The 26,195-nt window shown below is 39.4% G+C and overlaps 3 protein-coding genes across 4 annotated transcripts; 1 reads left to right on the forward strand and 2 right to left on the reverse strand.

The window, feature by feature from the left end:
- Positions 1 to 817: 817 nt before the first annotated feature.
- Positions 818 to 7,542, reverse strand: LOC127963448 (uncharacterized). 2 transcript variants are annotated; one of them, XM_052563371.1, is made up of 8 exons: positions 7,126 to 7,542; positions 6,625 to 6,742; positions 5,764 to 5,805; positions 5,365 to 5,505; positions 5,176 to 5,222; positions 4,911 to 4,978; positions 3,518 to 3,635; positions 819 to 2,636 (listed from the first exon to the last, which is right to left on the reverse strand). In XM_052563371.1, the coding sequence occupies exons 2-8, from the start codon at positions 6,701 to 6,703 to the stop codon at positions 1,941 to 1,943; spliced, it is 1,191 nt and encodes a 396-aa protein (XP_052419331.1). In that variant the 5' UTR covers positions 6,704 to 6,742; positions 7,126 to 7,542; the 3' UTR covers positions 819 to 1,940. The 2 variants fall into 2 exon arrangements, with proteins under 2 accessions (XP_052419332.1, XP_052419331.1); XM_052563372.1 differs by lacking the exon at positions 6,625 to 6,742 and having other exon boundaries at positions 818 to 2,636.
- ccdc157 (coiled-coil domain containing 157) lies at positions 7,159 to 20,371 on the reverse strand. Its single transcript, XM_052563367.1, has 9 exons — positions 20,047 to 20,371; positions 19,419 to 19,581; positions 18,876 to 19,333; positions 18,581 to 18,789; positions 18,421 to 18,498; positions 17,498 to 17,667; positions 17,226 to 17,402; positions 16,956 to 17,118; positions 7,159 to 8,014 (listed from the first exon to the last, which is right to left on the reverse strand). The coding sequence occupies exons 1-9, from the start codon at positions 20,292 to 20,294 to the stop codon at positions 7,647 to 7,649; spliced, it is 2,034 nt and encodes a 677-aa protein (XP_052419327.1). The 5' UTR covers positions 20,295 to 20,371; the 3' UTR covers positions 7,159 to 7,646.
- Positions 20,372 to 20,453: 82 nt separating this feature from the next.
- sf3a1 (splicing factor 3a, subunit 1) lies at positions 20,454 to 26,024 on the forward strand. Its single transcript, XM_052563366.1, has 16 exons — positions 20,454 to 20,515; positions 20,638 to 20,725; positions 21,165 to 21,274; positions 21,361 to 21,565; positions 21,691 to 21,948; positions 22,081 to 22,155; positions 22,356 to 22,506; positions 22,753 to 22,949; positions 23,105 to 23,222; positions 23,310 to 23,617; positions 24,137 to 24,370; positions 24,491 to 24,698; positions 24,885 to 25,045; positions 25,159 to 25,260; positions 25,392 to 25,463; positions 25,571 to 26,024. The coding sequence occupies exons 2-16, from the start codon at positions 20,678 to 20,680 to the stop codon at positions 25,670 to 25,672; spliced, it is 2,349 nt and encodes a 782-aa protein (XP_052419326.1). The 5' UTR covers positions 20,454 to 20,515; positions 20,638 to 20,677; the 3' UTR covers positions 25,673 to 26,024.
- Positions 26,025 to 26,195: the final 171 nt, after the last annotated feature.

The raw sequence follows: 26,195 nt of genomic DNA on the forward strand, positions 1-26,195 counted from the left end.
AATGTAGACTCTATAATATGACACCCATCATGCTTCGCTGCACGTGAGGATCCCATCAGTGCCACAGAACAAAACACGGATTAAATTTCTCTTCAACATGCTGGGTTTGTCAGCCCTATAATATAACCACAACATCCTTCACTATTAATGTGTGCACCAGTGCTATTTTAGTATAATGTATATACCATTATAGTTTTCATTAATAATTGTAATGTTATTTTTAATATTTTTATTAGTTGTAATAATTTTGTCTTTTATTTCTTATTTCTTACTCATATGTGTTCCTGTAGCTCAACTGGTAGAGCACTGCGCTAGCAAGCAAGCAAGCGCAAGCTTGGGGGTTTGATTCCCCGGGAACACATGATATGTAAAAATTGATATCCTGAATGCACTGTAAGTCGCTTTGGATAAAAGCATCTGCTAAATGCATTAATTTAATTTCAGTTTTAGTTATTTTACTTCAAGCTAAACTAAATGAAAACAAGAAATGTTTCTTTGACAAATAGCTGAAATAATATACCGTAAGTTAAAAATGTTCTATATTTAATTTAAGATTTATTTTACAGGAAAACAAACACAGAAAATAGAAAACTGTGTGTAGATATTATGACATACACCAGTGATATCAAGGTTTCATTCACTGTGACAACATGCCAACATACAGCTTGAAGACTTGGTCAGTAATAAAGCTGTCAAGGTTAAACTTATTAATATATAAAATAAAGAAATTGCAATGATAATATGATAGCTTGGATGTTGACAGGCCAGTTTTTTTTTTTTTTTTTTTTTTTTTTGAATAATAGAGAAGTTTAGACCATATAATTTTTGTCAGTTCATGTGGTCTGGCAGTTGGCATATGCACTAAACATACAACATACATAAACAGGAAAGAGAATAACCGATACTGAACATTAATGAATGAGAAACAACTGTAGGCATGTTTATAGAGTTGTAATATACTGTATGCATGTTGTCAAGTCAATGGATGGATGATTGATTAAATATTATTACATTAAATGAATAATTAGTTATTCATTCATTATTCTATTCATATATACATACAATGTCTTGGACATACTCTCTTCTGTGTTGAACATGTTTTTGTGAACTAGTAAAAAGAACACTTTTTTTCATTAGTGCATGCCCACTTTTTCAGCAGCCTTGGTTCAGTTTAAGTTCAAGTTCATAAATTGACTAGATATAAATTGAATGTAGATTAATTTATATTCAGTTTATACATAAATGATTTACAGTTTATGCAAAGATTGTTTTAAAGTTGACAAATTAAAAGTTGTTATATTCTTCAAAGCCTATATTTAATGTAAAATTAATGGCTTTCAATTATACTTTAATGTTTAATGGCTAAAATTTTAGGAAAAATACGCTTAATAGACACATCAGTAGCAGAACTGTATCGATGATACTGGGCTTCAATAATAGTACATTAATAGTAAAAAGATGCCATTAAAAACAAATATTCAAAGTATACCATCTTTGTTCACTGTGTGTGTGTGTCAATTGGTAGAGCATTGCGCTATGAAGCACCAGATTGGGGGTTCAATTCCTTAGGAATACATGATAGGTAAAAATGTATATCCTGAATGCACTGTAAGTTGCTTTAGATAAAAGCATCTGCTAAATGCATTAATTTAATTTAATATACACACACAGACACACACATATATACACACCATTATATATGCCCTAATAGTAGGTCAAATACCATTAGGGCATATATACCATCCAGTTTAGGGCAAAAATACCATCAAAATGAACACAAATGTGGCACAATTTCATCATAAGGGAGTGAAATCTTTACTTTAAATTGATAGACAGAAATATCTCAGGTGTCATTAAAAATGCCTTAATTTGTGTTACAAAGAAAGACAAAGTAATTTCTAATTGGTTTGGAAATTACTAAACCTTTAAGGAAAAAAACATTAAAAGGCACAGCATCTAGAAAAAAAAGATTTTTTTGCCACATGCTTTGCTTCTTCCACTGCTTCTATTAGCACGCGCTGAGGCTCATCATCCACACAGACGACAGTCATTCTCTCAGCTCTCAGCAGACGGTCCTCTAGCTGCTGACTGTCACAGTATCCCTCTCTCTTAAAGCTGAAAATGGAGTGCAGCAGTGCGTCATTTAACACCACTCTCTGGTCTGTTCCATTGGGCTGTTTGATGGTTACACTGGCCTTGGCTCGGTTTTGAACATTTTCACACCTGCAGCTTTTTCTGCACTTGTTGCATTTAATAAGGAACAATTTGGGATTTGAAAAAGAGATTGTGGCACCACATGAACAAATATATTCAAAGGTCAATAATGCCTCCGTGATCTTCCCTGAGATCACAGTCTCTTCAGACTTGTCAGACTTCAGATTGTCTTCTAAAGGTGTAAACGACTCCAGTGTTGTGAGTTGGGTTGAACAAAGCACATTTCCCTTGCCAAAGTCACAGATGGAAAGACTTTTAAATATATACCACTGATTGATGGTTACGATAAATTTATCTGCTAAACTCAAGTGAACTTTTGCAGTGGTATCATACAGAATATAATGCGAATATTGAATCCCTTCTTCATTCTGCAGAATGCTGATTGCAGGCTGAAGGTCTATAATCTTTCCGGTAACAGTAACCTGAAAGAAATGACATTATTTAGCCTTCAAAGAAAATATTAAAATTAATATCAGGTCAGAGTTTTGTTTCTCCCAAGACGGTAGGCGGAGATTATTATCCAAAGTGTTCCTAGTGACGTACATAGAGATGAGCAAAAGATTTGAAATCTATAACGACTCGTTTCAGGGATTCAGAGTCGACTCCTTACTTTAGAAGCCAATAACTTTATAAATCGTGTACTTTTTGGTTTAATTACTTTGCACATTGTTTACACAGATGGACAGCTACACCATGCACTGTAATACAGGTAATTTTTTATTTCCCATCTGTGTGGCTCTTTAATATTTATAGCAATTATGATCTCTTTTCCAGGATTCTTTGATAAATAGAAAATGAATTAAAAAAAAAAAAAAAACATTTATATTAAATATTTTGTAAAAATATGAATGTCTTAACTGTGTCACTTTTGATCAATTTAATCCATCCTTGCCAAATTAATTTTTCCTTTTTATTTCTTTGAATTTTTTTATTTGATTTATTCACTCCTTTTTTCATTAATGATAATAATAAAAATAAAGGTTTCTGGAGCAGCAGATCAGCATATTATCATGATTTCTGAAGGATCATGTGAAACTGAAGACTAGAGTTATGATGCTGACAATTCAGCTTTAAATTACCTTACAGGAGAAAAATACATTTGACCTATATTAAAACATAAACAGTCATTTTAACTTGAAATAATATTTCACAATAGTACTGTTTTATGGTATTTTTCATCAAATAAATGCAGCCTTGGTAATCATCTTTCAACAGCATTAAAAATCTTAATATTTCATACTTTTGATCAGTGTGTAACAAACCAGATTATACCAAATCAAAATATGGTGCTTTATTTACTGACCTCTCTTAAGTGATTTGTGTCCTTTTTCACCTCTGCAAGAGTTAACGCATGTTGCTCCAAACAACTTTTGAAGGACAAGTGTCTCCGACGATGAGAGCTTTCACTTTTTTGAGGGACCCTATAAGGAGAAGTTGGCTTCACATTAAATACATTAAAAAATAAAAATAGAGCCATACTCATTATTACTGTAATGTAAAAATACTAACTATTGGACTTGTATCTGGATCTGATTACAATACTTTTCCTGATATGTAAATTATACACTCACTGGTCACTTTATTAGGAACACCTGTTCAACTGCTCAACGCAAATATCTAATATCAGCTAGAGGACCTTGAAGCAGCAGAAGGCCACACTGGGTCCCAATGCTCTCAGGTAACAACTAAGGCTACAATTCACACTTGCTCACCAAAATAGGACAATAGAATATTAGAAAAAGGTCACCTAGTCTGATGTGTCTCGATTTCTGTCTCGATAAAAGACTAATGATGTTTCTCGCAACATTCAACATTACATGCATTTATTTTATTGAATCATATCGTTTGTGAATTCACAATATTATTATGATTTTTAAATGGCTTTAATGTATCATCCCACCTTAGAAAACTGTCTAATGGGAAGGGGGTGTCATTTGTGGGGACGTTCCAAATATATATGATTTTCGGTTAGGAGATCTTGCAATGCATTTTAAAGCAAAGTTGGGATTGATTTCGACTTCATATACTAACGTAATTACAATAGGCTAATTCATTGTCTATTTTAATGTAAGACAAATTATGTTTTTCATCAGGAATATGATTTAAGATGGTAGTGTAAGCAAGTTTAAGCATGTTTTGTTTGAAAAAGTTTAATTAAGAAACAATAACACAATAATTAAAAAAATATATAAGAATAAATATTTAGTGCAACAACTGGTGGAGTGCTGAATGCTGCACGCATGCTGCATGCAAGCTTTTTTTAATTATCATGTAGGCTACTCGAACTGAACTGAGGAATCATGACAGCCCAGCTATTCTCAAATGGTCTCCACAGTCAGATCTCAATCCAGTAGAGCACCTTTTGGATGTTATGGGAAGGGAGATTTGCATCATGGAAGTACAGCCAACAAATCTGCAGTAATTGTTTGATGATATCATGTCAATATCTGAGGATCGTTTTAGCATCTTATTGAATCTTTGCCACAAAGGATAGATTTTGAAAGAAAGGCAGTTCTGAAGGCAAAATAAATAAATTAAAAAAGTTTCACTGTACTACCAAGCTGTACCTAATTAAGAGGTTGGTGGTGAATGTATATAAAACTTCCATTCTGATTCACTAACATATGGCACTAGATCCGCATTAAAAAGCCAAATAACAGTATCAGTAAAAAAAAATTAGTAGTTAGGCTGCATACTGTTCAGTGTTGTGTGAAGGCAGAATTTGATAGTCATCATCTGTTCCCTCTCTTACATCCGAGTGATTCTAATGCAGAAAGAAAGCAATGAATGGAGTTATATTTATGGCACTAATATTTTCAAATTCATGGAGAAATACACAGAATAAATGTGTTATTCTTACAGTGCAAAAACAGTTCCAGATACTCTGACATTAATTGAGGCAATGTTTCAAATATATATTAGTATTAAAAATAAAAATCTTTCAGACCATCTCACACTTACCTCAGGCAAAGGATAACCATCAGAGGGATTCTGCAAGACCACTGAAACTAAAGAGGCATTCGATTATTTTTACTAGATGAAAACAGATTATTAAACTTTTTTTTTTTTTTTTTTTTTTACACATTTTTCATATCACAGCTGTTAAAAAACGAAACATGAAAACTTTGGAATGACACTTCCTTTACTTACAGTTTTGATTTATAGTTATGTTTCCTTTCACATTTGTCTGGCTAATTATTGGAGCACTGACTGGACTTCCTTGATCCGCTGAAGCAGTGACATTCAAATGTGAAGGAGTATGCGCTAAAATTGTCCTTACATGGTCCCTTACTGAGAGAAATTAGAAATAAATAATAATAATTTACCACAAACCAGCACAATCAGCGATATAGTGGAAATTTACAGTTTATCTGTGCAAAGAAAAAACTAATATTGTCAAAATGATAATGCTTGACTAATGATAATTTTAATGATAAGTTAAACTGATTGTCTTCAATCCAGGTGAAATACCCACTATAGAAAAAATGTCATTAATTCAATCTTCTTATATGACACCTATTCAACTCACAGTTCTATATTCTTTCTTACCAGCTTTATTTTGCGAAGGAGTTGAACACGGAGGTATGTTTTCTGATTTAGGAAAAAAGAGAGGATGAACACATTTTTAACAGCTTGACACAAATAAACAAATTGGAAATTGTTTTGAATTCACAAAAGGTTTGAGAAAAAAAGATTCAGTGCGCACTATCATTTTTCAAAAATAGTCACTTTCAGACCAAGCAGATTTCTGTTGGTCAGCTCATTCAAAAGAATTACAGATCTGCGGTGGCCGAGAGTGCTCAGTATGCTGTAACTTTACAAAACACATGCTAATAGAAAAAGCACCAGCAACTTAACAAAATGTCCTCATAAGTTTGACAGTACAAGCGCTGCAAACACTCGCAACGCAACCAAATACAAAAACACACTGGAAATGCTCACAACACAAACAAATAAAAAACATGCTGCAAATTCAACACAACACAATCAAATAAAGAAACATGCTGCAAATTCAACACAACACAAACAAATAAAGAAACGGGCTGCAAATGCTCACAACACAAATTCAGAAGTGTTTTTGGTTTTGCAGCTATTTTGTATTGTAAGTATTTGCAGCATGTTTTTTTTGTTTGTGTTGTGAGTATTTGTAGCATGTTTCTTTATTTGTCTGTGTTTTGAGTATTTGCAGCATGTTTATTTATTTTTGTGAGCATTTGCAGCATGTTTCTTTGTTTGTGTTGTGAGTATTTGTAGCATGTTTCTTTATTTGTCAGTGTTTTGAGTATTTGCAGCATGTTTATTTATTTTTGTGAGCATTTGCAACATGTTTCTTTGTTTGTGTTGTGAGTGCAGTATGTTTCTTTGTTTGTGTTGTGAGTATTTGCAGTGTATTACCTTAATTTAACTTACCTTTGGACTTTTTGTACAAACATTTTCCTGTTACTGATTTTCGTTTGTTTTTAGATCTTTTTACAGACGTTCTCTTCATTTTAAGCTCATGGATTTAGTTTGGTTCCTAAACAGCAGACTTTATGTAGAGCAGCAAAAAGATTCAGTTACAGATTAACGTACAGTTACAGAAACAAGGAAGTAATTAGATACTTAGTATAGTGCAGAAGATGTATTATTTAGATTGCATAATGTACGTCATTCTCCTAATATGCGATTTACGTTAGAAAAGTGTACACTAATATCGCATGTAACTTTAGACACGGTCCCTAACTTTGCGAATATCTAACGTTACGCAAAGTCAGGTAACGCCTTTTCATATGTTAATAAAAAACAATAAACGCATGTAATAATAACAGTAAAAAGGTAACTTTTGCATTATCAGTTGCATTTCATATATGTTTATATTATCTTCTAATGCAACAGCCACACATAATTATTAGTAGAAAAAATTGTACTCACGTGTCAAGCAGAAACCACGATACAAATACCACATACGACGAAATCTTAATTTACAGTTTGAAGAGTCCAAGTTAAAGACAATAAATTAATACAGTTGCGCAAAACCCCACGCATGCATGGGCGATTGCTTAATCCACATACTCATCTGACAAAACCGTAGAGTACAAACAAGTGACGTTACATGTTTTACTAGCTACCACCATCTAAAACAAACATGGAAAATATAAAAAAAATTCAGCCCCAATTCGGTCTAGCTTATTACAAGTATTCAAAAAGGAGAAAAGCGCGGGAACCAATCAAACTGCATGAGATATGACATAAAAGGAGGAGGACTTTCACTTTCGTTTTGTATAGTGAGTATATATATGGTCAAGACATAAATACAATATTATCATACAACTGAACATCACAAGTGTTATATTAATATCTCAAACTCCAGACTACTGATTTATATAGTATTATATGCATCTATTATCTGATCAGTGCTCCAGAGTCCAGACCTATAAGGTCATTAAGTGACATCACTTCCTCCTGCGACGTGTGCCTGCAGAACGGGTGCGAGCAGCCTGACGAATGTTCATGTATCTTTCTTCTACATCTTGATGGAGAGAGAGGCTAAGTGTCTGATGATGAAGAATGGATGAAGGGGAGATGGGAGTTGAGGCACTAGAAGGGGTGCTAGGGTTGTCCAGGGGTCCCATCACTGGAGCTTCTCTGCTCCTGTCTATCTCCACTATCCCAGAGTCTGAAGACCTCTGAAGTTTCTCCTCTCTGTCCTTCAGTCTGGTTAGACTGTTACTCAGGGTGGTGTTCTCCTGCTGCAGAATCCTGATCCTCACTGAGTTCGCCTTGAGCTGTTGCTCCATATCACAAATCACATCCCCTGTAGCTGTGACACACACAAACAACTGGTTATGAATGACCGGTAAGGGTGGGAATCACAAGAAATGTAACAATTTTAGGGGAAATGCGCATGTTTTTAATTTACTATACAGCCGGCTCATAGAGTTCTTCTTTCAGGTAACACTGGTCACTCTGCATGTTTGTGCACTTGTCCAGTTCAAAAGAGTCATTTATTCTCGAATTGGACCTCACTGGTTTCTGTATGTTTTTTAATGTAGATTCAGTAGCAGTGCTATAAAGCAGATTAGTGCCCACCCACTTCTTCAGCAGAACAGCATTCTAGCATACTGCTGTTACTCATTCTCTTGCTGTTCCAAACACATACAATGCCAGAATATATAGTGCATACAGAAGGATGCACTTACGAAATATTAACAAAACCAAATGCTATTTTCACTTACTCCGTTCACAACAGTTAAAATGTTTTACCTTTAGTACAAATAGCATTCTTGTATTTAGTCTTTATGAGTAACATATATCACTTTGCCTGTGTAAATGAGATGCTGCTGTTGCTATTACAACAGTAAAACCATTATTTACATTGTATGAACAGCCACTGGTTTTAAGACACTGAACTGATTCTGAAGAGGAACCTGTTTTTCAAGTGGCATGAGTGGTCACCATCACATACACCTTGCGGAATATGCAAAATGGTAATTATTTTACCAAAATAAGAGGGATCATACCAAATGCATTTTATTGTTTATTTAGTACTGACCTGAATAAGATATTTCACATAAAAAACATTTACATATAGTCTACAAGAGAAAATAATAGCTGAATTTATAAAGTTTACATACACTTGATTCTTAAAGGGGTCATATTATGCTTTCAAAAAACACATTATTTTCACATATTTTACATTATTACAATACCTCTCTCCCCAGGCTGGCATTGTCATGTTTCATGAATTCGCTGTCTCTCTCTCTTGTCTGTGTTTGTGTTGATGTGGGTGGAGCCACCGATCACTGGGCTGATCAGCTCTGCAATCAGGACTAATTAGTACGCCAACTGCAGAGAATCGGCGCTGACTATTTAGTCACTCTGTTTTCACCTTGTCTCTTGTCAGATCATTGTTTGGATGTTCCTGTCTGTTCCTGCCTGTCCAGTTTCCTTGCTGGCTGTTCGTTTGTTCCTGCACGTCTGCCTTCAGGTCATCTTCGTCTCACGGATTATCACCGCTATCTACTTCCGGATTGTCGTTTGTCTTCACTCACCTCAGGGGATCGTCACGCCAGACTGGGCTGTACCACACCCTGTGTCACTGAGTGTTGGCTTCCCTGGACTTTGTTTGCATCATCATCATCATCATCCCTGTTCCACATTTATTAATAAACTCTCTTTACTTGCATTTGAATCCATCACATCATTTCATCACAGAACGATCTGACCACCACAATGGATTCAGCAAGCAACAGCGATCTCCAGGAGTTTTTATCATGCAGCAGCACCCGTATGGATCGACAGGAAGACAATCTGGCCCTTACAGGAAGAGCAGTACAAGCCTTGGTGACACAGGTGTCCGAGCTGACCTGACAGATTCAACACCTCGCTGTTCCCGCTGCGCCCTGCCTACCGCAGCCCTCCCCCCACTCCACCAGCACCCAGTCGCCAGCTCGAACTGCGTCTACCACCCCCCCCCCCCCACCCCACCCCCGCCGCGGGTTAAAGTCAAAGGTGTCTTTTGTTTTAACCCTTTTTACGGGACGAGTGGCACTGTGGGGGATGGCAATGTGGGACAATCAACACCAATGCTGTGCCTCATTCTAGACACTCTCTGAGGAGATGAAGCAGGTGTTTGACCGGGCGGTGGCAAGTAGGGAGGAGGCTCGTGAACTGGCCAACTTCTGTCAGGGCAACCTTTGCCTCTACTGTGGCGGAGCGAGACACTACCTGAACAACTGTCCACTAAAAATACCGAGCCCGGCAGTAAATAGAGGGCTACTGTCGGGCGGGATCTCCATAGATAAGGCCTCATCCTCTACTCATCTCCCGGTAAGACTGCTGTGGGTGGCCAGGTCCCACACCTGTCAAGCACTCTTGACTCTGGAGCAGAGGGTAATTTCATGGACCAGTCACTAGCACTAACTCATGGAATTCCCATCATTCCACTTAAGAAAACCATTTCCGTTAATGCCCTTAACGGTCAGGAGCTCCTCGCTATAACCTGTGCTACCAAGTCCCTTACATTCATCACATCTGGCAATCACTCAGAATTTACATCATTTCTCCTCTTGGACTCACCCCAGGCTCCTATCGTCCTCAGTCACCCTTGACTGATTCAGCATTATCCTAAGGTTGACTGAGGACACAATTCTCTTGCTTCATAAAGTACCCAATGTTATGAATCTTGTCTTGTGTCTGCCTGTCCGTCTGTGTTTTGTTCTGTTTTGCTGAAGAGGCAGTGAATTTGTCTAACGTGCCTCCAGAGTACCTCAACCTGAAGTAAGTGTTCAGTAAGTCCCGTGCTGGTTCTCTCCCTCCGCACCGTCCCTATGACTGTGCTATAGATCTACTTCCGGGTAAGTCTACGCCCAAGGGCAAGCTTTACTCACTTTCTGCTCCAGAAAGGGAGGCCATGGAGAAATATATTTCTGATTCTCTTTTTGTGGGGAAGAAGGATGGGTCTCTGCGACCTTGTACTGATTATCAATGTTTGAACAACATCACGGTAAAGAATACTTATCCTTTGCCGTTGAAGTCTTCAGCTTTTGAGAGATTGCAGGTAGCATCCATCTTCACAAAATTGGATTTATGTAACGCCATCATTTGGTTCGCATCAGGAGGGGGGATGAGTGGAAAACTGCATTTAATACCCCCAGAGGCCATTTTGAATACTTAGTTATGCCCTTTGGGCTATCCAACTCCCCAGCGGTTTTTCAGGCACTCGTCAATGACGTGTTGAGTAGGGATGGGTATCATTAAGGTTTTAACGGTATTACTACTCTTAACGATACTGCTTAACGGTCCGGTACTTTAAACGTATTCTTATCGGTACTTTGTATTGTGTTAGGCAGTCGAAAACTTTGCAATTCTCTGTCTGCACATAATGCACTTTTGAAAGATGCTTTGACATATTGCTTGTGTTTCCGCCCTTACATGCAAACATTTTGTTGCACTTATGATTACGAGCGTTGTCTGCATAAACTCTAGTGAAGTTTAACCACACTTTGGAACGTTTTGCTGTCTCTGCCATCGCCACTCTTTGTATTAAACGGGAGTTTTCGTACTGTAAGGGGCTGTTCACATATCGCGTCTAAAAAGCGTGGAAAATGCTAGGCGTGCCGCTTTCTGATTTTTTCCTTAAATCCAGTGCTTTAAGTGGGCCGGTACGAACCGGTACTCAGTACCGCCACTACCAAATATAGCTCTTGAGCGTACCGCCACCTCTCCGTGCGCCCAGAACGTGCTTTAAGCGTACCGGTACGCTCATTTCAGACATCCCAAGTCTCCCGGAAGTTCCGGGAGTCTCCCGCATATTGAAAGCAGCTCCCTGAGACCCGCAAATTAGTTAAAATATCCCGGAATCTAGACCGAGCGAGCAAAAGCGCGCATGCGAAACAGATACTGTGTTTCAAACCATGTAGCGCGCGCACGGCAGAGAGGGAGAGGGAGCGAGAGACCTTGCGTGTGTGTGCTAATGTGCGTGTATGAAGCGCATTTAAGACAGAGAGCATCCCGATTGGCCTGTTTCTGCAAATCAACCAATCAATTGTCAGTGTGGGCGGGCTTTTATCTATACTCCCGAACAAAATTAATCAGTTATGTCTATCTAGAAACAGGAGCACCATGGCAGAAGGAGAATGCCAAAAAAAAAAAAAAAAGTACACGAAAGTGTACCCCTTTCTTATAGGTGTAAAACATAATGACAGTCTTGCTCAAGCATTGCCCATGGCGGGCATACCTCCCTGAAATGACTTTTTGCAGGTTGGGATGTCTGTCATTTGGACATCTGTTTTAATAGAGGTTTTAATCTTTTACCTGCACTGCCGATTTTTAGAGCGCCCTTCACAATGCAAGCTTCCTAATTCATCCCACCGAGAGCAGAAACTACATTACCCATTCACCCTTAAGTTATACAAGTTAATAGCGCATGTGTCGCTTTTCCCACTGTTAAGTGTCAACAACTCAAAGTGGCCGGAGGTGTGTGAAACTCGTTATGAGTGTACACCACACTCGGTTCGGTTAAAAATCATATACAGTTAACAACACTTAATATGTTCTCTTGGCTTCAGACTCTGAATACTGAAAGAACAAGATCAGAATCAGATGATTCGCTGACTGACACCTCACCAAGTCTGAATGATGTCTCTGCAGGTCAGACTCAAGCTAATGAAGTAATGCAGCTCTTTCAGGTAGGGTGACTAGACGTCCCGAAAAATCCAGGACAGTCCCGAAATCTAAACTGTTGTCCCGACTCCCGAATCTGGCCGTAATTGTCTCGAAAAGTATACTAAAGCAAAATCTTGAGTATTTATTGTCTGATAAACATTTAAAACTGTCTGCGGAGGTTGAGTCGTCCTGCATCCCACGCTGGCTGCTCATTGGCTGCAGCATCTTTTTTCTAAGTTCTAAAAAATACCGTAGGCGGCTAGGCACAAATTTAGATATTCATTTATCTAATTAATCTATAGCCTATGCACAAAGACAATATGATATTTTGTCCCCTTTTTGTTTTAAAGCTTGATGAAGAGAGCGCAAGTTGCTGCAGCTGCGAGGAGGACAGGGATGCACGCGTACAGGAATGATTGACAGTTCGCGGCACGGTGTACAAAAAATACTCCGCAACACAATTATTTCGTTATTTTTGTTTAAGCTTATTAACGTTAGCGTTACAGAAAGGTCTGATTTACGCACTGTTACAACAGTCATTGGTTTTTTGTTTTTTTTACAATGACATTTGAGTTTATGATTTTAATGTTGCTGTTTCTTGTGGCAGACTGAGGAGTAATGACAGACGGTTGATCTTTGAATTAAAATGTGTTTAGTTAAGGTTTGAAATTCATTATCTTTTATTATAGACCCCCCCCCCCCCCCCCCCCCGTTAATAAAATAGGCTATAATAGAGTACCGGCACCTCTTTTGGGCCACTTAAAGCACTGCTTAAATCCTTCGGGCACTTGCGCTCCTGAGGCTTCTGCCATTGCTAAGCAATTTGCTCTCTCCATGAAAACGTGGAAATTTCAGCAATGGATAAATGGATTTGCAGCACTAAAAAATCCATTGCAGTAGCTCTGCTACTAAATTAATAAAAAAATCTACATACAACTTTGATCAGCTGTTCCTTCATCTTGGATGAGTTTTCAACGTTGTTACGGAAAAGGTGTGAAAGCTACATGACCTGTGGTGCGCTTGCCGAATTCTGAAAAGTTTAGATCGCGTCGCTTCCATTATGGGTGCGCAACTTGAGTGCACAAAAGACGTGATATGTGAACAGCCCCTTATGCGTGTGCGTGCTGTCAGACAGCCTCCGCGCCGCGCATGAGAGATCTCGCAGATCTGTCAGACAAATGTCTTAATAATATTGCAAATTCGAAATGTTTGGTAAGATAAAATGAGCACGCTAAGATTATTAAGCAAATCTCTTCGCCATCGTCACTCTTTATTATTAAGTTTTCGTACTGTGTGCGTGTGCCATGCTCGTTGTGGTGTGTGTGTGTGTGTGTGTGTGAGATACTGACAGACAGTCTCCATGGCGCGCATGAGAGATCTCGCAGATCTCACAGACAAACATCTTAATATGATCACACATTAGAAATGTTTGGTGAGATAAAATGTGTACGATAACATTATTAAGCAAAAATACATAGTACATAATTTTTTTTTCCTCCAGTACCAAAAGCAGAACCGATAGCGTCAGATCTTACTGATACTACGGTCTTTCAAAATTTTGCCCCGGGGCCAGTTTAATACCGGGTTTCGGTACCCATCCATAGTGTTGAGAGACATGGTAGATCGGTTCATATATGTTTACCTTGATGAAACATTGATTTTTTCTTCATCTCTCCAGGAACACGTTCAACACGTCAGAGAAGTGCTTCAGAGGTTGCTAGAGAATGGCCTTTTTGTCAAGGCGGACAAATGCGCTTTTCATGCACAGTCTGTTCCTTTCCTAGGTTACATCGTCTCTTCTGAGGGAGTGCGTATGGACCCTGGCAAGGTTAAGGCAGTGGTAGATTGTCCAAGTCCAGATTCCCGTAAGGCCCTACAGAGGTTTCTGGGGTTCCCGTATCCGCGTTTTATTTGCAACTTCAACCAACAAGCCGTGCCTCTGGAGGCTTTGACCTCCTCAAGAACGACGTTTAGGTGGTCCGATACAGCTGAGAATGTATTAGTCAACCTCAAAAGCCGCTTCATTTCGGCTCCCGTCTTAGTCGCCCCTGATCCCTAATGTCAGTTCGTGGTGGAGGTCGATGCATCAGAGGTGGGGGTAAGTGCAGTTCTATCTCAACGTTCGTCCTCAGACGACAAGATGCACCCTTGCGCATTTTTGTCCCACCGGTTATCTCCTGCCGAACGTAATTATGACATTGGTAACAGAGAGTTGTTGGCCGTCAAGTTAGCGTTGGAGGAGTGGCGTCATTGGTTATAAGCGCCAGGGGTACCTTTTATCGTTTGGACCAATCATAAGAAACTTGAATATATTAGATCTACTAAAAGACTCAGTGGGCACTTTTGTTCGGATGTTTGGACTTTTCTCTCTCGTACCGCACTGGGTCCAAGAACATCAAACCCGATGCTTTATCTTGCATTTTTGATCCATCCGAACGCCTGGTCACTCCCGAGTGCATTTTGCCAGAGAAGATAGTTATCTCCACACTCACATGGGAGGTCGAATCGAAGGTTAAGACGGCCTTGGAAGGGGTAACACCTCCACCTGGTTGCCCACCGAGTCGATTATTTGTACCGGAAGAGTTATGGTCCAAGGTCATTTGATGGGGTGATGGCTCCAACATTGGTTGTAAATCGGAATAGCTGGTTAGTTAAGCAACGATTCTGGTGGCCATTAATGGCTCACGACATAGGCAGTTTTGTTTTGGCTTGCTCAGTTTGTGCCACTGGTAAGATGTCTAACCGACTTCCTGATGGGTTACTTCATCCACTATCTGTCCCTTCGAGACCCTGGTCCCACATTGCGTTAGATTTTGTCACCGCCCTCCCACCCTCTAATGGCATGACGGTTGTTTTAACCGCTGTGGACCGGTTCTCGAAGGAAGCACATTTTAATCCCTAACCCAAATTACCTTTAGCCAAGGAGACTGCGATGACTGTTGTAGACCACATCTTTCATTTACATGGCCTCCCAATGGATGTGATCTCTGACAGGGGGTCCAAATTTGTGTCCAAATTTTGGAAAGAGTTCTGTAAATTGTTAGGAGCTACAGTCAGTCTGTCTTTGGGTTACCATCCCCAGAGCAATGCTCAAACAGAGCGAGCCAACCAAGAGAGTGTTGCGATGTTTGGTGTCCAAGAATCCTTCATCCTGGAGCCAACAACTTTCTATGGTTGAGTACACACATAACTCGTTACCAGTGTCATCCACAGGCCTCTCTCCATTCTAGTGTAGTCTAGGGTACCAGCCACCCATTTTTCCGAGTCTGGATTCCGAAGTCGCGGTTCCCTCTGCTCACCTTTCGTCCAGAGGCGTCACCGCACATGGACCAGAGCCCATGAGATTCTGCTCCAGGTGGGGGCGCAAACTAAGGCTAAGGTTGATCGCCACCGGTCAAAGCCTCCCTTATACGTCGTGGGTCAAAAAGTGTGGCTTTCCACCAGGAATATTCCGCTCTGCTCCATGTCTAATAAATTAGCTCCCAAATTCATTGGCCTGTTTACTGTCACCAAGATCATTAGTCCGGTGACAGTCCACCTCAAACTTCCTCCGGCGTACAGGAGAATTCACTCCGCCTTTCATGTCTCCAAATTACAACCTGTGTTTCGTTCTCACCTTAATCCGCCGGTCCCGGTTCCCCCACCGCCGCAACTCGTAGACGGGGAACCTACGTATCCGGTCAATCGTATTCTGGACTCGAGACGGAGGGGATGCGGATTCCAGTACCTGATGGACTGGGAAGGTTATGGTCCGGAGGAGAGAAGTTGGGTTCCTGCTAGGGACATTTTGGATCACTCCCTTATTGATGATAACAATCATCAGGTAGGCTCGGCTGGGAGCGCCAGGAGGCACTCTTAGGGGGAGGGGTACTGTCACAGTTCATGAATTTGCTGTCTCTCTCTCTTGTCTGTGTTTTTGTGTTGATGTGGGTGGAGCCACCGATCACTGGGCTTATCAGCTCTGCAATCAGGACTAATTAGTACGCCAGATGCAGAGGACACCCCCCCCTCAACCCCGCCCCCCCCCCCTTTTAATGCATCGTTTTCCCTTTTGGAGGGAGCATCAGTGAAACACCTGTAATAGTTGCATATGAGTTCTTCAGTTGTCCTCAGTGAGAAAAGATGGATCTCAAAATCATACAGTCATTGGTGGAAAGGGTTCAAATACACAAAAAATGCAGGAAAACCAAAAAATTTGTGGGATTTGAAAGATTTTTTTCTGAAGAACAGCAGGCAGTTTGACTGTTCAGGACAAACAAGAGACTCCTGAACAACTATCACTAAGCAAGAAAAAAAAAAAAACAATGAAAAAAATGCTGTGGATCATTCAGATAACAACACAGTATTAAGAATTAAGGGGATGTAAACTTTTGAACTTTTATACATTCAACTATTATTTTCCCTTTGGACTACATACATGTAAACATCATTTATGTGAAATATCTTTTACAGGTCAAAACTAAATAAACAATAATATTTTCTATTTTATGATCCCTCTTATTTTGGTAAAAAAAAAAATAATAATAATAATATTCTGCAAGGTGTATGTAAACTGTTTTACTGTATATGATTTTGTATGTGTGTGTTTATCATACTCTGAGGGGCTGCTTGTGGACTGAGCTCAGGAAAGGCCACCAGTATCCTCTCTCTCTGGGAGGCTTCTTCTAGCATCTCTTTCAGACGAGACACACTCTCCTCCAGTTCTGTGATCTGTGTCTGCTGCTGCTGTTTCTCAGTACTCAGTGAACTACAGTGGGACTGCAGGGAAAGAAACTCTAAGGATTACTTTTAGTGGTGTGACCACATGTAGTCAGGCTGATTCGGTCATACTAAATATTTTTGAAAGGCGTTATTTTCAATGTTACCTGTTGCTGTGTGAACTGCTCCTGAAGTGCATCTTTTTCTTGTATGATCTGTGTTAGTTTGTTAGCAAGATCAGCTTTTTCATCCTCACATTCTTCCAGACTGCCATGTAGATCTTCAGTCTGCTGAACCAGTACATCCAGATGCTTACGCAGAGCTGCCTGTTTCACTTGAAGCGCCTGCGCACAAAATGACCATATTTCAGTCAAATAAAAATGATCATTGAATATTCTGTTTTACTTGGAAATGCATCATGTTATAGAAATAAACACACCTCATTTTGGTGTTGAACACTGTGGTTCTTGGCACACTCCTTGTCCAGCAGTGTCTGTGTACTTCTGAGCTCCTTCTCCAGGTTTTGTCTGCTCTCCTCTACCTCTCTTAACATGGTCTCCAGTGAATGTAGACGATGAACCTCCTCTTGTAGTGTAGCCCTCTCATATTCTACACAAGAACAACAAAAAAACACATTTCTTGTTATCCCAAAACCATTCCTGTAGGCCTTTACTACATTCTTTAATTCAGGCGTTTCCAAACTGGGGTTGAGAGACCCCCAGAGGATCATAGAGGAGTGCCCATTGAAAATTTGAGAGAGAAAACCCCCCCAAAATATTCTAGAAAAGTATTTATTAGGACTGTGCATCCTAAGATATTAAATACATTTAAATTAATATTTTTTACGCACATTTAAAGAATGTACTGTTTTGTTCTGCTTTCTAAAGAAATGAAGAGATCAGTCACAGTTTTGCAGAAGCCTATCAAATGATCAAAACGGTCTATTGTATTGTGAAAAATAAATCAATCCTTCCTCTTGATATACTTTGAATGTTTAATAACAGTTTATATTAGTGTTTGAGTTTCTACTTACTCACTTGAAGCTGTAAAGCACTATTAGATGTATAAAAAAAATATTTTTCTTGAGAAGCAATGCATTTAAATTACTTTAAATATGGGTAGAAAACAAGGACTTTTGTCTTAAATTACAAAATTAAATGACTTATTAAATGTCATATTTTAGGGTCACTGACATCAGAAATGTAAAACATCTGATCCAATTCATGTTATATCTTTAATAATTGCTATGAGATAATGTTTTATGAACATTAATGTATTTTATATTACTGCAAAAATCAAAGCTTTTAAAACATTTTATTCCAGTTCACTCAAGTGGCCAGTATTTGATGATGTCCTGCTTACCAAGACTCTGTTTTGCTTCTGTTTGCAAATTCAGTTCAGCCATGAGTTCAGAATTTCGCTGCTCCAACAATGTTACGCCTGTGAATTTATATGATTTTTACTTTATATTGTTTAACTGTAATCTAAGAATTTTCACATATGAGTTTAAGAAAACCCCCACCTCTCTTTAACTCCTCCTCCTCCTGCTTTAACCTCCTTACTGCTTCCTCTGCCCTGGATTTCACTTCCTGCATTCTGCGCTCCCGCTCCTCCTCCATCTTCTTCCTCTCCTCCTTCTCTGTTTTGACCACATCTGATAGCTGTTTTCTCAGCTTCTCTCGCTCCATCTCTGTCTCTTTCAGCGTCTTCTTCAGAGGCTCAACTGTTTCTCTCACCTCCAGTGAAAAACAAGAACATTTCATGAAATCAAATGATTGAACTAATCAAAATAAATTGACTAAAGTGTGAACAGGCACCTCACCTCCAGGACATGTTTCCCCACACGGCTCATATCCCTACGCTGCTCACTTGCCCATTGAGCAATGTCACATGCAGACAAGCGGCCCAACTGCTGAGTTTCCTCCACAGCTTCCAGGAAGCCCTGCATGGAGCAAGGCAAACCCAGAGACTGGCACAGTGACACTAAAGCACCACTGCTCTCTTTCAGAACCGCCTGAACACAAGCACAGGCCTCGCAGGGCACCAGGGACGACTCGACTGTCTGACAGCCTACGGTGTGAATGGACACACATGAGCCTGCAGTGGATGCTCTCTCATGCTGAGGAGTTGAAACTGGGGTATCTGTGATGGTTTTCTGGACACTGGTCATGGAGGTGCTCTGTGTCTTGTGTGTATTACTGGTAGTAGTGTTTGCTGCTGTTCTGGTAATGGATGGACTTTGTTGAGATGGAGGTTGCTGTCCACTACTGGTACTCTGTAAGAAGACACCCTTTAGCAAGGATAATTTTTGATAGGCGTTGACCAAGTGTTTAGTGATTTGTCTTTATCACCCTTCTTACCTCTTTTGCTTGTTGCCAGCTGAGCTGAAGCAGGTTCCTCCAGTAGCATTTGACCACGGGACCGATGGAAACAGAGGCTTCATGTTGATCAGATGACAAAACTCTCTGCTTTTCAAGCAGCAGCTCAGCATGAACGTTAAAACTCTGAAGAAGAAGCATTAATCTTTGACAAACACAAAAATGAACATCATGATTTGGGGAAAATAAAACTATACACTTAACTGTTTATGTTACATTATATAATGCATTCAATTCAATTATGCATTATAAGTTAATTCACATTTAAACAAACAAACGACATAATATATATATATATATATATATATATATATATATATATATATATATATATATATATATATATATATATATATATATAAAATACAAACACACATACACACACAGTGACAATGATGTTAGTTCAAATATTAAAGTGCGATTGACATAAACCAATACAATAAATAAATATAAATAAATAAACATAAAAAAATACAAAAAAATTATATATATATATATATATATATATATATATATATATATATATATATATATATATATATATAAACACACATTTTCAGTGTTTCAGGAAACTTTAACTATAACACAAATGAACTAACGTTAACGTTACCTGTCAATCAGCAGCTCTTGCAGGACTATATGCGAGTGCTGACTGAACTCTTCATCTCCGTCCACATAATCATACTCTTCTAAAAGGCTGACCAAGTCCAGATTACATGATAGTTTATCGGGAAACTTCCATGATGGGAAACGGACTGGTCCAGTCTTAGAAAACACATCCAGAACCGCTCCCTGTAAATCAATAAGATCTCTGCGAAGACTGTCGATACAGTCCTGGCGACCCAACAGATGAGTCATCGTTCAACTGACCAAAACTACTTCTGTTCTTCAATCGTTTGAGTTTTCGGAGCAGGAACATGTGCATAATCTCTATTTACTTTACGTTTCCATAGTTGCTTGTAGGCAGTATCGTTTCTCTTCAACTACATTTCCCACAATCCTTATTGGTCTTGCTACCGGAAGTGATTTTGTCTATCGTCTTTTCTTGTGTGGCGGTTGGCGGCTTGGCGTTACGAAAGGTTGGTGAAATTTTATGAAAGTGGACATAGAATTATATTATTTCAGTAATTATCAAGGCTTAACGTTGTCTTTTATCCAAAACTTACGATGTAAACGGACGAAAATTCTTTGTTTTTCTTAGCGTATTTGTCTCGGTCTGAGAAGAGCGTCGTGTCGCAGTCATGCCGCCTGGGCCTGTGCAGATCACGCAGCCGGAGCTAAATAACAAGGTATGAGGTGATCGTTTGTTCATATCTCTTTTTTTTAGACACAGTATTGAAAACCTACAAACACATTTATCTTCCGCAGACAAACGAACATGTTATTTGAGCATAATATTGCATATTTGTAGATCGTGGTTTGAGTAACGTAAGGAAAATGAATAGACCTCCCCTTTCACAAACTTTAATCATATATATATATTTTTTTTTTCGTTACTTTTCCATAGTCCAGCTATTATTGCATTTATTAAGTAAATAAATTAATGCCAAATATTATTTATTGCATAATTCTTAAATATTGTATTATTATATATGTATATAATGACTGTTCTTGGCCAAATTAAGATATAGTAGGAAATGCACCAAATGAATGCCAGTATCTGAAATTTGGCTGGTAATTTTTGTGAAGAACAAGATTAATTAAACTATGCAATGTTTTAATCCACAGCCTGAGGACCAGAAGGAAGAGACTCCAGCCACAAAGCCTATTGTGGGAATCATCTACCCACCTCCTGAAGTCCGAAATATTGTTGACAAGACTGCCAGCTTCGTGGCCAGGTTTGACATTATAATGTAGTGCACAATTTCTTTATTGTATTTGGTTAAACTCATAATTAACCACTTTTTGGTTTGTTTGTTTGTAGGAATGGACCCGAGTTTGAGGCCAGAATTCGACAGAATGAGATCAACAACCCCAAATTCAACTTCCTCAACCCCAACGACCCTTACCATGCATACTACCGCCACAAAGTCAATGAGTTCAAGGAGGGCAAAGCTCAGGAACCATCTGCAGCTGTGCCGAAAGTCATGCAACAGCAACAAGCAGCATCACAGCAGCTTCCTCAGAAGGTAAGGAACTTGTCAGGGATTTACAATACACCAGTAACATTCTAGAAATAAATCTAGCAGTCTGATTTAAAGGTTATTCAGATCTAAACCTATTATCCAGTACTTACACATGTGTGGTAATTTAGGTTCAAGCACAGGTGATCCATGAGACAGTGGTGCCCAAGGAGCCTCCACCAGAGTTTGAGTTTATTGCTGACCCTCCCTCCATCTCAGCCTTTGACCTGGATGTGGTGAAGCTGACCGCGCAGTTTGTCGCCCGAAATGGCCGCCAGTTTCTCACACAGCTGATGCAGAAGGAGCAGAGGAACTTCCAGTTTGACTTTCTACGACCACAGCACAGCTTGTTCAACTACTTTACAAAACTGGTGGAACAATACACAAAGGTACGGCATCAATACTCGGGACAATTCAGTTTTAGGTTGATAAAGAGAGCTGGGTATTATGGGAAACATAATTACATGGACAGGTTATTCAAGTGTGACATTAAATTCACTGAAATGATTGGCTTCTTGCAGGTTTTAATCCCTCCAAAAGGTCTTCTGCTGAAACTGAAGAGGGAAGCAGAGAACCCACGTGAGGTCTTGGACCAGGTAACTACAACAGCCAGATCACACATAGTGGATGTCTACATAGGATATGCCTAATATGACAGTGGTGTATTATGTTGATTCAGGTGTTTTAAAACCAACAGAGAGAATTTACGGTGAATCAAAGAGTAGAACTGACATTTTTAGATAGATTACACGCCATATTATAAGCAAATACATCACTTCATTCCCAAATATTTTAGGTGAGGTATCGTGTGGAGTGGGCCAAGTTCCAGGAGCGAGAGAGGAAGAAGGAAGAGGAGGAGCGAGAGAAGGAGAGAGTGGCTTATGCTCAGATTGACTGGCATGACTTTGTGGTGGTGGAGACTGTGGACTTCCAACCAAATGAGCAAGGTGAGCATGAGTAATTAACACTGTTTATGTCATTCTAGATGTTTCAGAATGTTTGTCACAAACATACCATTGCATCAGGAGAAAGCTTCCTAAATCCCAAAGTCAATTCCATTCCATGGAGAATTTTTTTGTACTATACCAATAAAAATATTAGTATTAATATTTGTACATATTAATCCCTGTTAAAGTCAGATTATTAATATTCATAAATACCACTAATTTATATAACTATTATTCAATTTACAGGTAATTTCCCTCCTCCCACAACTCCTGAGGAGCTGGGTGCTCGTATCCTGATCCAGGAGCGCTATGAGAAGTTTGGAGAGAGTGAGGAGGTGGAGATGGAGGTAGAGAGTGAAGATGAAGAGGATGAGAGAGAGCGCAGGGTGGATGGACACACTGCTCAGATGGACCAGGACACACAGCTGCAGGACATGGACGAGGTGAGACAATCAGGGTGTTCATACCAAAGAGACACGGACGATTCAGTCAAGCTTTAACAAGTTCCATGTTCACTTAAGAAAATAGATGAGCAGTTTGTAGAAATGGGTAAATCATCACTCTGACTGACTAGTATCTGTTCTTCCTCTCTCAATAGGGCTCTGATGATGAGGATGATGGCATGAAGGCTCCTCTCCCCCCTGATAACCCCCTGCCACCACCTCTGCCCCCTACCCCGGACCAGGTTATAATCCGCAAAGACTATGACCCCAAGGGTAAGTGCATTTCTAAAAACACACTTTTAACATACTAGAACAGCACATATTTCATTGCTTCCACTCACTTTCTATCTCATCTTCCAGCGTCTAAGCCCCTGCCTCCTGTGACCGTCCCTGATGAGTACCTTATCTCTCCCATCACTGGAGAGAAGATCCAAGCCAGTAAGATGCAGGAGCACATGCGCATCGGCCTGCTGGACCCCCGCTGGCTGGAGCAGCGTGACCGCAGCATCCGAGAGCGTCAGATCGAGGAGGAGGTGTACGCTCCTGGCCTGGACATTGAGAGCAGCCTGAAGCAGCTGGCCGAGAGACGTACCGATATCTTCGGTGTGGAAGAAACGGCCATCGGTAAGAAGATCGGAGAGGAAGAGATTCAGAAACCAGAGGAGAAGGTAAGAAACACAAAGAAAAGAATATATATCCACTGTTCAAAATTATAAGTAGACAAATTAATTTTAAAACTATAGTGAAAATGGGTTTTTAGAGTCTTTTTAAAAATCTGCATGACTAAAAAAAAGTGTCCATAGTTAAAGAAACACCCATTAAAACCTAAACCAGATCACTCAAACGAATCATTTTACTGTCTAGTGATCTTTACTTTAGGGAAAAAACTTTTTTTTTTAAGTTACAATTCATAATCAAAAATGAAAAATATGTAAGTTAAGTTAAAATAAATGAATATATTTTGTATAGGACGTATTTAATGTGGGACTTCATTGTATTTTATATAAAAATGGTGAATCATTTTAAGATGAACATTGTGTAGTACCTTGAAATTCTCTCAGAATAAAACATATTCAATAATGAATATAATTTCATTACTAAAAACATTACTATGCTTATCGTCTTCAGTGTGTTCCCCTGAGTGAGGACTAGTGTTCGTCTAACAGCCCATCCTCTTTTCTCTGCAGGTCACATGGGACGGTCACTCAGGCAGTATGGCTCGTACCCAGCAGGCTGCTCAGGCTAACATCACCCTGCAGGAGCAGATCGAGGCCATCCACAAAGCTAAAGGCCTGGTACAGGAGGACGACACCAAGGAGAAGATCGGCCCCAGCAAGCCCAACGAGATTCATCAGCCTCCCTTGCCCTCAGTAGTCCCCAGCATGCCCAAACCCAACCCACCAGTCAGCACCGCACCTTCTGTGAGTCTCAGTCTGTTTCTGCATTCAGGGGTTTTGGAAGATCAGCTTGACTGAGACAAACACAAAAATGAAAAAATGAAAGCGCTAGTTCTAACCAAAAGGTTCTCTCGTATATTCCAGATGGCACCTCCAGTGCGGACCACATTGCTCCCTGCTGTTCCTATCATACCCAGACCTCCAGTGGCCCCTGTGGTGCGCCTGGCCCCTGGGCAAGTTCTGGCCCCCATGCCACCCATGCTGCATGCCCCACGCATCAATGTGGTGCCCATGCCGCCCTCTACGCCTCATATTATGGCTCCTAGACCTCCACCCATGGTGGTTCCTGCTGGTGAGTTTTCAGAATAATAGATATATTAATAAACATTTCAATAAATATTTAATCAACAGACTTTTATATGTTGTTTATTAAAATTGTGATAATGGTGTATGAATAAATAAATAAATTTGAATTAATTTAATAATATTGATTAATTTTATAAATAATTGTTTTAATTAACTCATTTTTGTTTTTCAGCATTTGTACCTGCTCCCCCTGTGCCTCAACCTCCCAGCACTGTTTCTGCCCCCATGCCTCCTGCCCATCCTCCTCCTCCTCATGAGGACGAGCCCTCCAGCAAGAAGATGAAGACCGAGGACAACCTGATTCCAGAAGAGGAGTTTCTGCGCAGGAACAAGGTACAAAGGGGTTGGAAACAAAGTGTTTCTCGTGCACTTAGCAATCAGTATTTGTATTACTGTTATTACATGAATCATATGATTCAACTCTTTTGACCTTTACTATCTTTTAGGGGCCTGTTGCAGTCAAGGTCCAGGTGCCCAACATGCAGGACAAGACGGAATGGAAACTGAGTGGCCAAGTGCTGAACTTCACCCTGCCTCTCACAGACCAGGTAAACACTTCAACATCCAGGATCTGTCTGCACCATTTGTACATACTTTAACTACTAATCTTAAGGATTATACAACATCTGTATAGAATTAATGAAAATGTGAGCTAATCAAATGCCATCTTGTGCCTCAGGTGTCTGTCATCAAGGTTAAGATCCATGAAGCCACTGGTATGCCGGCTGGAAAACAGAAGCTGCAGTATGAGGTAATTTAAACCGTGAATACTTAAAAGATGCATCTTAGTTATGGCATTATGAAATATAAAATACTTGCTTTGAAAACTAAGATCTCATGTTGTGTTTGATTCTCCAGGGAATTTTCATCAAAGATTCCAACTCTCTGGCCTATTACAACATGAACAATGGATCCGTCATCCATCTGGCCCTTAAGGAAAGAGGAGGAAGGAAGAAGTAGATTGGTCATATTCATCTTCCGTTTCAATCCTTAACATTTATTGTGCTTTTAAACCTACATTTGTACACTTCAAAGAATCTGTGCTGTGCTATGTAGAAAAACTGCAGTTTGAAGTGATCAGTGTCTTGTGATTATCTTACCTTTGTGTTAAAACATTCAGTGTATTCATGATTAAAGAGAATGTAGTCTCCTAGCAAACTGCCCTATTTTTAGTTTCACTTTTCACTGAGGTGAATGTGTTAAAAATGTGCAAATCTCAAGTTAAGCTTTGAAATGTTGCATTGTGTCAGATGCATAATAAATCCTTGTCTCTTTGGAAAACATACCTAATAAATTTCATTAAGGAATGTTATTAGCTGTGCTCTGGTTTTTTTATTTATTATTTTTTTCTCCCACAAATATTGGTATTACTTATTTTTCATATTACAGTATTTTAGTTTCGGAAGGCATTTATAAGGTGGGGCTATTATTACTCACTAATTAGTTCAGATTATTTATAATGTAAATAATACATTAAAAAAAA

The sequence above is a fragment of the Carassius gibelio genome, chromosome B8 (genome assembly GCF_023724105.1).
Source record: "Carassius gibelio isolate Cgi1373 ecotype wild population from Czech Republic chromosome B8, carGib1.2-hapl.c, whole genome shotgun sequence".
NCBI classification, from domain to species: domain Eukaryota; kingdom Metazoa; phylum Chordata; class Actinopteri; order Cypriniformes; family Cyprinidae; genus Carassius; species Carassius gibelio.

Excerpts from the sequence above, each read along its gene's own strand:
- LOC127963448 (XM_052563371.1), bottom strand. The coding sequence starts at position 6,703 with ATGAAGAGAACGTCTGTAAAAAGATCTAAAAACAAACGAAAATCAGTA. Across the intron at positions 5,223-5,364 it reads CATAACTATAAATCAAAACT|TTTCAGTGGTCTTGCAGAAT; the intron begins GTAAGTAAAGGA and ends ATGCCTCTTTAG. Across the intron at positions 4,979-5,175 it reads ATGGTTATCCTTTGCCTGAG|AATCACTCGGATGTAAGAGA; the intron begins GTAAGTGTGAGA and ends TTTCTGCATTAG.
- ccdc157 (XM_052563367.1), bottom strand. The coding sequence starts at position 20,294 with ATGACTCATCTGTTGGGTCGCCAGGACTGTATCGACAGTCTTCGCAGA. Across the intron at positions 19,582-20,046 it reads CAAGAGCTGCTGATTGACAG|ATTAATGCTTCTTCTTCAGA; the intron begins GTAACGTTAACG and ends TGTTTGTCAAAG. Across the intron at positions 17,668-18,420 it reads AGAAGCAAAACAGAGTCTTG|AATATGAGAGGGCTACACTA; the intron begins GTAAGCAGGACA and ends GTTCTTGTGTAG.
- sf3a1 (XM_052563366.1), top strand. The coding sequence starts at position 20,678 with ATGCCGCCTGGGCCTGTGCAGATCACGCAGCCGGAGCTAAATAACAAG. Across the intron at positions 20,726-21,164 it reads AGCCGGAGCTAAATAACAAG|CCTGAGGACCAGAAGGAAGA; the intron begins GTATGAGGTGAT and ends TTTAATCCACAG. Across the intron at positions 22,507-22,752 it reads CTTCCAACCAAATGAGCAAG|GTAATTTCCCTCCTCCCACA; the intron begins GTGAGCATGAGT and ends TTCAATTTACAG.